Below are 9,882 nucleotides of genomic sequence, written 5' to 3'. Positions count from 1 at the left end.
CTTCATAGGTAACTTTTTTTCAAAATAATATATTAAAGGTTTTAAAACAAATCATAAATATTTATAAAATTATATTTTTAAAAAAGTGCATGAATTAATTCGGGATGTATTACTTCTTTACCTTTAATCATAAATTTCTAATTCAATTTTGAAAGAAAATGTCCTACTAAATAAGCGGCTCAACTTAAATTTAATTGGGGCTTCGATTCGGACTGGAATAATTTTCGATGTCATTTTCATAAATCTATAATTTTATCGTATTTTAGTAGTGTTTATGACGATTTTGATATTATAATTTCGATTCGGACTCACAATGAAGATTAATTTTTCCACTAGTTAGTTAATTTATTGTTATTGATTGACGTGTAAAAAATAAACTATTATTATTATTATTATGGTATACTATTATTGCACCACTCAAATAATAGTGGATATATTATATTATTATTATCTGTGAAGATAAAACAAGTTTTATGACGTAACCACATGCCTTTATTTTCTTTGTATTATTATATCATTTGATATTTCAAGATTTATACACCTTCCAACAACAACTTTTTCTTGGAAGATCATCAAAAAAATAAAATTCAAAGTCTTAGTCAAATTTCATAGAAATTAGGGAGGATCCGACAGAAGTACAAAATTTCGATATTTCCACAAACATGTGTAGCAACATACAACAAGATGAAGTAGCTATAGCGATGGTTCCATTTCCAGCACAAGGCCATCTCAATCAACTTCTTCAACTATCCTGTTTAATCTCATCATCATATGATCTTCCTGTCTATTATGTTGGCTCAGCTATGCATAATCGTCAAGCTCGTGTTCGAGCCAACGCCTTAAATCCATCAGACATAGCCAAAATCCATTTCCATGACATCCCAACTCCTGAATTTGCCTCACCACCACCTGACTTTAATGCCTTGAGCAAATTCCCATCACAACTTCAGCCATTATGGGATGCTTCTTCGCGAGTCCATTGCTTCCTTCTTACGCGATATTTCTTCAAAAGCAAGACGAGTCGTTGTTGTTCATGATTCTTTAATGTCTTATAATGTTCAGGATGTTTCGTCCTTGCTCAACGCGGAATCATATGTATTCAATTGCATTTCAGTGTTCACTTTGTATTGTTTTCTATCATTGCCTATGGGAATGCATGTTCAACTTGAAGAGGGATTGCTTAAAAAGTTACCTTCCATTGAAGGAACTTTGACAGATAAAATCAAGAATCTTGGAGCTTCTCAGAGACCATATATGGATATTAGATCAGGTGATATCCATAATACAAGTAAAGTAATCAAAGGCGAGTTTCTTGATTTGCTTGTACAAGTAGCAAGTATAAAGGAGAAGAAACAATGGGCAATTGGACCAATTTTGCCTATGAAACTAGATTATGTCTTGAATAAGAATGATATATGTCTCGAGTGGCTAAACAAACAACCGCCAAGATCAGTTCTATATGCATCTTTCGGAACAACAACTTCATTTTCTGATAGGGAAATTAAGGAGCTCGCGATGGGATTAGAGCAGAGCAAACAGAGGTTTTTATGGGTGTTGAGAGATGCTGATAGAGGTGATATCTTTACCGGAGGAGCTAGAAGACTTGAGTTGCCGGAAGGATTTGAAGAAAGAGTAAAAGGGGTTGGGTTAGTGGTGAGAGAATGGGCACCACAGCCAGAAATCTTGGCTCATTCGTCCACGGGGGGTTTCATGAGTCATTGCGGATGGAATTCTTGCATTGAGAGTATTACTATGGGAGTGCCAATAGCTGCTTGGCCTATGCATTCTGACCAACCAAACAATGGTTTCTTGGTTACGGAATTGTTGAAAATAGGCCTGATTGTGAGGGAGTGGGAGAAACGCGAGGAGCTGGTGAGTGCATCCACTATTGAGAACGTTGTGAGGAAGTTGATGGCATCAGAAGAAGGTGATGCAATTAGGAAAAGAGCAGAAGAATTGAGAGAAACAGTAAGGCGGTCCACAGAGAAAGGGGGTGCTTCTCGAATGGAGTTGGATTCTTTCATAGCGTATATCACAAGATAGACTTGATTTGGCTCTTAGTAAGATGATTGCTATTTATGTATTTCTCTTTTAACAGATAATCAGTTTTTAACATGAATAAATGGTTGCCTATATGCTTCGCAATATCTGTTTTACAAACTCAGGTGTGGTGAACTTTTCGATTCATTGAATATATCCATTTCCACTGCATTGACACGATAAATACTACTATTGGAGTGAATCAAGGGATCGTGTCCTTTGGAGCTCCTGTAGCAGCTTGGACAATACATTCAGATCAGCCAAGGAATTCTCAACTTGTAACAAAGTACATGAAAATTGGACTAATTGTTAGGCCATGGACGCGTTATGATGAACTTGTGACATCAGAGAGTTGAAATGCTGTGAAAAACATTGATGACTTCAAAAGACGGAGATGAGATGAGGGAAAAAGCAACAATTTTGAGCAATGCTATTAAAAAATCAGTGCTGGGTGGTGGCATCAACCGCCCTAGATGGACCTTCATCGCTCACATTACTCGTTGAAATAATAAGAATTTATGCAAGAATTCAACAATAGATTTTATAGGAATAACTTGTGTTTTATTTATGTGTGATTGAAAAAGAAGAGACTACAAGAATTGCACAGAAACAGCTATAATTATTACATGCATAGAAGCGCGGTTTCTATTGCCATTATAATATGTAAATTGGAAATATAACAACCTTCAAACAATTTCACATACTCCTGGACAATCTTACATCGGGTTTCAACGAGTAATGTGGGCGATGAAAGAATCCATTTCAGCGCGGTTCATGCCCCCATCCATCGACTTTTTGATAGCATTGCTCAAAACTGCAGCTCTTCTCCTCATCTCATCTCCCTCTGATGAAGCCATCAATGTTCTCACAGCATTTTCAACTATCTCTGATGTAACCACTTCATTACGACGCGCCCATGGTCTAACAATTAGTCCAATTTTCAAGTACTTTGTTACAAGTTGAGAATTCCTTGGCTGATCTGAATGCATTGGCCATGCTGCTATAGGAACTCCAAAGGACATACTCTCTATACACGAATTCCATCCGCAATGACTCATAAAACCGCCAGTTGAACTATGTGCTAAAATTTCCAATTGTGGTGCCCAATCTCTAACTATAATCCCTCTTTCTTTTGTTCTCTCTTCATATCCTTCAGGCAATTGTGCTTTCCTAACTTCACTTGTAAAAACATCTCCTTTGTCAGCATCTCGGAGCACCCAAACAAACTTCTGGCGACTCTTCTCTAGTCCAATCGCGAGCACTTTGATTTCTTCATCACACAATGAAGTAGTCGTGCCAAATGACACGAAAATAACTGAGTTGCGCTCTTGTTTGTCAAGCCAATGAAGGGACTCGTGGCGTTTGTTTGAGTCTTTGCTCTTCTCTTGTGGCTCCATGGGGTTGAATGGACCTATAGCCCATTGCTTCATACCATCGTATTCTTTGGCCATTAAATCAAGGTACAAACTTTCAACCACTCTTGATGAATTATAAAGTTCACCACTATGGTTCCTCCCATCACATTGTTCTTGTATCTTCATAAATTCCCAAAACTCTGGAGGAAAAGAATCTCCAACTGTTGGAATGTCTTCGTAATTTTCAGTTCCGGGATGGAAAGGCTTTCCTTTGAGTTCCCAATGGTATGAATATAACATGAAAGCTGAAGAACTATTGAAACAGTAGCACTCTATGTTTGGTATTAGTGGCAAATCTTGAACTACAAATTTCATCAAACTGTCATAAATGACAACAACTTTGCAATGATTTGCGCTTAGAAGTTCCTGTACTAGCGAGCAAACTGGACCCCGGAGATGGAATGTGGCGTAAAATGAAGGAATTAGCTGGTGTGGATATTTGAAAGAAGCATTAGGATTAGGCAGGGGAGTTTCAAAAGAAGGTGTTTGATGAAATTCATGGAAATTGATATTTGTTACGGTGAGTGGATCAAAGCCATGAGCTCTAATTTTTGCTTGTTGAATGTGTGATGTGATTCCAATGTAATGGACTTGGATATTGTACATGGAAATGAGCCTAGAGAGGTGGAGGAGTTGGTTGAGATGGCCTTGTGCTGGAAGTGGCACCATGACCACAGCCAACCGGCCGTCGTCGTGTAGTGGTGGAGTCAGGAATTGATTTTCCGGCAAAGGGTGTCCAACTGATCCTCCTCCTTTGATGTCATCTTGCATAGCTACCCGAGCATTGTCTAGCAATAGTGGAGTCATGAGTTCCACTACACTGTGTTTTTTGGGCATAGGGTGTTCAACTGACCCTCCTTTACCACCAACATCTTTCGCAATAATTTGGCCAACGGACACCCCTTGGTCAACTATAGTTCCTTCCTCAACGTCTTCCGAACCATTTTGGTTGTCTACCGTGGCTTCGCCCCTAATTGCTTCTTGCACAATATTTTGGGCATGTATACTTTTTGAGGTAACTTTTTCAGCCATTAAGCTATTTTAGAAAAAAGATCTCAAGTACTACACTAAAATATCTTTTTTGAATGAATAAAAAAGAGATAAATTTTGATATAGAAACAAAAGCACAAAATAAAAAGATATTTTACCATCATATATATATTCATGTAAGTTGCAAATGGGCACATAACTAATCACAAGAAACTTAACTAATGGACAAGAAATAAACGTGACTAATTTTGTTTTCACGAAAGGTTCTCAGCCACACCTTCCATAAAGTCATGAATGGACGTTCAATATTTTAAAGTTTAATTTTGATATAAAAAAAAAAGGTACTAAACGTGAAATTTCGAGAGTTTGGTTTGATTTAATTTTAGGTTAATGTCCACCTGTAAATAGAGTAGTGGTGCAAAATTTGAAAAATGCATAATACATAAATATGCTCTTTAATTTGACTTCGAATCACATTTATGTCTTTTAACTTTGGGTGTGCACAAGTAGACACTTAAACTTGTATAAAGTTGAACAAATAGACATACATGTCTTGCATGTCATTTTTTATCCTACGTAATATCCCAAGTATATTTTGCCAAGAACTCACGCGTTTATTTATTTAAAAATTGAATTCACTATTTATTAATTATTTTTTTTATTATTGACAGAAACTATTCCATATATGTGTTCAATAGAATAATTAAAGTATGTGTAAGTTGACTAAAACGACATCGTGCTATAAAAGTAAGTAATAATAAACTATTATACATATTCTTTTCTAGAACCTATAGGACCATCGGTCCCCTTTACTATAATGTGTGGCTCATAAACGTGCCAAAAATTGTTTCTATTGTGAGTAGTAGGGTGTACAAGTTTCGGCTTAACTAATAAATCGAATTCAAAAAAATATTGTTGCTATTGGTCATTGGGGTTAATGGTTTTGTAAATTTTATTAACGGACTATCGATTTACTTTTTGTTAAGGACCACTAATTGATTAATCAAAAATTAATAACGAATACTTTATTGATTTGATTATCAATTTAGCATAGTTACAAATCAAATGGAAGAATGTTGAGTAAATGTTTCACTACTAAAGATTGATATAACACAAGTGTTGGTTGGAGCAAGGAATATGAAGTTAAATGTTAAAATGTCCCAAGTTCGTCCACAATAACAAAAAATATCTTTCCTACTTTCAAGAAAAATATTTTTCATCTCATGAAAAATAGTTATTTGAAAATATTTCGGGGCTAGTTTCAAATAGGGCAAACAACTTCACTAGTTTAGATTAGGAATCCAATAGTTCTTTTATATTACTTTCTATTCATGATAATTTTGTTAACGGAAAATGGCCAAAAATATTTTTGAATTACAAAAAAAGAATCTAAAAATACTTTCCATTTATCTTTTGGTCTAAAAATATCCTTCTACTCATCTTTTTTTTTTTTGTATAAGGTTACCCTTTCATCCACCTTTTTTGCTTACTTATTTGCAACTAACAACCCTCTTTTAAAAAAAAATATTTATTATGTGTAATTTTCTTATTCGATGAAATAAAAATTCACCTCTATTATTTTTTTTCCCCATACTCTATCCAAATCAAAATAATTTATCTTTTCAAGATCCAAAAAATATTTTTTTTTAAAAATCTAGTCATTTCTATTTTCTATAGCTTTTTCAAAATAAAAAAAAAATTGTTTTAGATAATGAAATTTTTTTAAAAAAATATTAGTCATGCCACAATTACCGGGACATAATATAAATCCTAAATTGACTAATATTTTTTTAAAAAAAAAATTAATTATCTATAACAATTTTTTTTTGGAAAAGGAAAAATAAATTACTAGATATAAAAAAATATATTTTTTGGATCTTGAAAAGATATATTATTTTGATTCAAATAAATTATAGGAAAAAATTAATATAGATAAATTTTATTTCATTTAATAAGAAAATGACACATAATAACTTTTTTTTTTAAATTGCGCCATCCCATTCTTTCTGATGCGCACTAACTTAGTACCTTAAGCAGCACTCTAATAGGGCATTGACGCGTTCGATCTGGTCGTCATTCTGCCGATTGAAACTTGTTGAGAAGTGAATTTTCGTGTCAAAGATCTCGTACAGCTCCCTCCAAAAGTTCCTTGTGAAGCAATGGTCTCGATCGCTAATGATATGTCTCGGCACCCCCCAATATTTCATCACGTTCTTGAATAACAATCAAGCAGTCTCCTTTGTGGTGCAACCGGCTATGGTGGGCATAAAGGTAGCATGCTTTGAAAACCCGTCAAACTTTGTTAAGGAGGTGATGAAGTCCATGGTAACGCTCTCCCATAGTCGTTCTGCCACATGTAATGGCTCCAGTAGTCCTCCTGGTTGCCTCTGCTTCACCTTGTCTTTTTGGAACAAAAGACAAGTCTGCACATAGCACTCGATGTCGTCCTACAAGCGTGGCAAAAAAATAGATAGCCTCGATCAGCGCCCTTGTTCGTCGCTGCCTCGGATGCCCGATCCATGCTGTGTCGTGGATTGCCTTAATGATTTGTTGCTTGATACTAAAAAAACTGCGTTTAGCAACGGAGTTTAGCGACGAGTTATATTCCGTTACTACATAACAACGGATTCGCGACGAAATTATTATTTTGTTGCTAGAAGAACAAATAATTTTTTGAGGTATGATATAGTAACGGATTTGCGATAGAATATTTATTTTGCCGCTAAATATTAGCGCGAAGATTTGGCACCCAAAATTTTCGTACGAATTAAGCAACAAATTAGCTTTGACAAATTTAATTAATATTAAGCGATCGAAACTAGTGACGAAAAAATGGTCGCTAGACTTTTAAATATATTTTTATAAAATTAAATTATTTAGTGACCAAAAAAAATTGTCGTTGAAATTTGTTATAAATAAACTTATTTATTTGATAGCAACGAATTTTATAATACATTGTTAAGGATGTTACAAAATTACTTTTATGTTATATTTTCTATTGCACAATCTTATTTTGACTCTTCTCAGCCTGTTTTAATCTCGTCCGTCCGTTACCTAAATCAAACTCAAGATCTAATCATGCCCGTTCATTCTATTCAATCATCGGTCCAAATTCAGCAACCTATACCTTCTTATTTTGGACTATCTAAAGAGACCTAAACCTAAAATTTCTTGATTATTTCTCTTCCTCTCCCTAAGAGAAGAGCCGCACCAGCAGCAACGAAGCAAATTTGATTTGTGTGCATATTTCATCATTTTTTGCGGATTGAGATCACTTGTTTTGAAAACTAAAAGTGTTTCAATTCTTTTGCAGTTTGTTCTGATCACTGTCCATTTTAGAAGTATCATAATCAAATGAAAAAATCATATACTTCCAACAATTCTATCTAGTTTTGCACATCTCATGAGGGTAGTTGATCATTGGAAGTATAAGATTTTTGTCTCACAATTTATATTTCCATCAAAGAGATTTACATGAAAAATTCAAAATATGTGCAAATGTTTTTCTTTCCCTTTACTACTTGCAGGCTCAAGATCACTTGCTAGGAATTGTGGTGAAAACACCTTCCTCTAACAACAGGCAATATATAGTTACTTGACTCAAGAATTGCCTTCAACTCTAGCAACTTCATCAATTGCAAGCAACCTTGAAAAATTAATTTTTAAAGCTCAAGATCACTACTACTTGCAAGCTTAAAATCACTTATTGCTTTGGATGTTTTGGATTGAAAATATGTAATTTCGATTTTCTATATATTTTGAACCATCTATGAATATTATATATATATATATATATGAATGTTTTAATTATATAAGGGGTAATTAGTAATCATAATTTTATTGATTTCAGCAGTGTATTTTAAATCAATATATATTATATTTGCTAGAAATTTTTTTAGCAACAAATATAGTATCTATTTGGTTGTTGCTAGATAAAGGAATGATAGCGACGTACTAGCGACAAACTTTTTAGCGCCAAATGTGTTGGCTTAAACTATGAAATATGTTGCAAAGAATTAGTGACGAAAATATTTGTTACAAATTTATCAAAGATAATGGAACAAATTATGAAATCGGCAACAAATCGTATAAATATAGCGATAGATTAGTTCGTCGCTAACAAGTGTGACGGATATAATTCGTTGCTAAATCATTGCTAAACTTGTGACGGAACTCATTTTTCGTCACTAAGAGATTATTAACGAGAGAAATAGAAACAATCAAAATTTGTCATGTGTCACTAATCCTGTTTAGCGACGGAATATCATAGATTAGCGACTGATATCATCCATCAATAAAGTTTATAAAGTTTGATTTTTTTGTAGTGACGGTAGTGAGCAAGAGACCATCTTCCTCCCAAAAGCGTCAAGTTGGGCAGGTGCTCCATTAGCTTCTCGGTCTTCGGATCATGTTGCATACCATTCTTGATTGCATATTAAATGTCACATTGGATTGTAGTGATGTCAGCAAGATCAGCCTTCCTACTTAGTGTGTAGGCCACAATGTTGCCTCTTCCAAGCTTGTACTAGAAGACGTAGTCGAACTCTGCCAGAAATTCTTGTCACCTAACTTGCTTCGGGGTGATCTTGTTTTGTTACTGGAAGTAGTTAGTGGCTACATTGTCGGTCTTTACCACGAATTTGAATCCTAGTAAGTAGTGTCTTCACATGCGTAGAAAATGTACGATGGTCTTCATCTCTTTCTCCTGCATCGCATAACGCCATTCGGTCTCGTTTAGCTTGCGGCTCTCGAATGCTATTTAGTGCCTATCTTGATTTTAAGACTCCCCAATGGAAAAGTCTGAAGCACTCGTATGTACTTCAACGGTTTTTGAAAAGTCGAGCAATGTCGTCACTGCAGCCTTGAGATCTTAGAATGCCCTTTGTCACTCCTCGCTCCAAAACCACAACAAAATCTTCTTTAATAACTCGGTTAACCAAGCGGCTTTGGCAGAGTAGTCACTTGTGAAGCTGTGATAATAGTTCGCAAGTCTAAGAAATGATCGTAGCTCGGTCACTTTGGTGAGCGCCTACCACTCTTGGATTGCCCGGATATTATACTAGTCCATTCGTAATTTGCCCTGGATGATAACATGGCCTAAGAAGTGCACCTCTTGTTGGGTGAGCTCGCACTTCTCCCGCTTGTTGTAAAGTTGTTTTTCTCGTAAGACTTGGAAGACCTTCCTTAGATGCTCCACGTGCTCCTCCAAGGTGTTGCTATAGATGACTATGTCATCCAAGTAAACCACCATGAATTGATCCAAGTAGGGATGAAAGATCTCATTCATCAGTGTGCAAAAGGCAGCATGTGAATTGGTTAAGCCGAAAGACATCACCAACCACTCGTAAGCTCCGTATCTTGTCACGTATGCTGTCTTTGGCTCATCCCCCTCCGCGATACACACTTGGTGGTAGTCGATACATAAGCGCAACAATTC

At 35.4% G+C, this 9,882-nt stretch overlaps 1 protein-coding gene and 1 pseudogene across 1 annotated transcript; one reads left to right on the top strand and one right to left on the bottom strand.

Moving 5' to 3' along the window:
* Positions 1-537: 537 nt before the first annotated feature.
* LOC101263600 (zeatin O-glucosyltransferase-like) lies at positions 538-2,160 on the top strand (annotated as a pseudogene).
* A 419-nt stretch (positions 2,161-2,579) lies between these two features.
* LOC101263304 (zeatin O-glucosyltransferase) lies at positions 2,580-4,632 on the bottom strand. Its single transcript, XM_010320870.2, has one exon. It carries the CDS (start codon positions 4,485-4,487, stop codon positions 2,769-2,771), a length of 1,719 nt encoding a protein of 572 aa, XP_010319172.1. The 5' UTR covers positions 4,488-4,632; the 3' UTR covers positions 2,580-2,768.
* Between the last annotated feature and the right edge of the window lie 5,250 nt (positions 4,633-9,882).

This window comes from Solanum lycopersicum, chromosome 4 (assembly GCF_036512215.1).
Source record: "Solanum lycopersicum chromosome 4, SLM_r2.1".
Taxonomy (NCBI): Eukaryota; Viridiplantae; Streptophyta; class Magnoliopsida; order Solanales; family Solanaceae; genus Solanum; species Solanum lycopersicum.
Note: the sequence above shows the minus strand (reverse complement) of the source record. Positions and strands in the feature narration are given on the sequence as shown.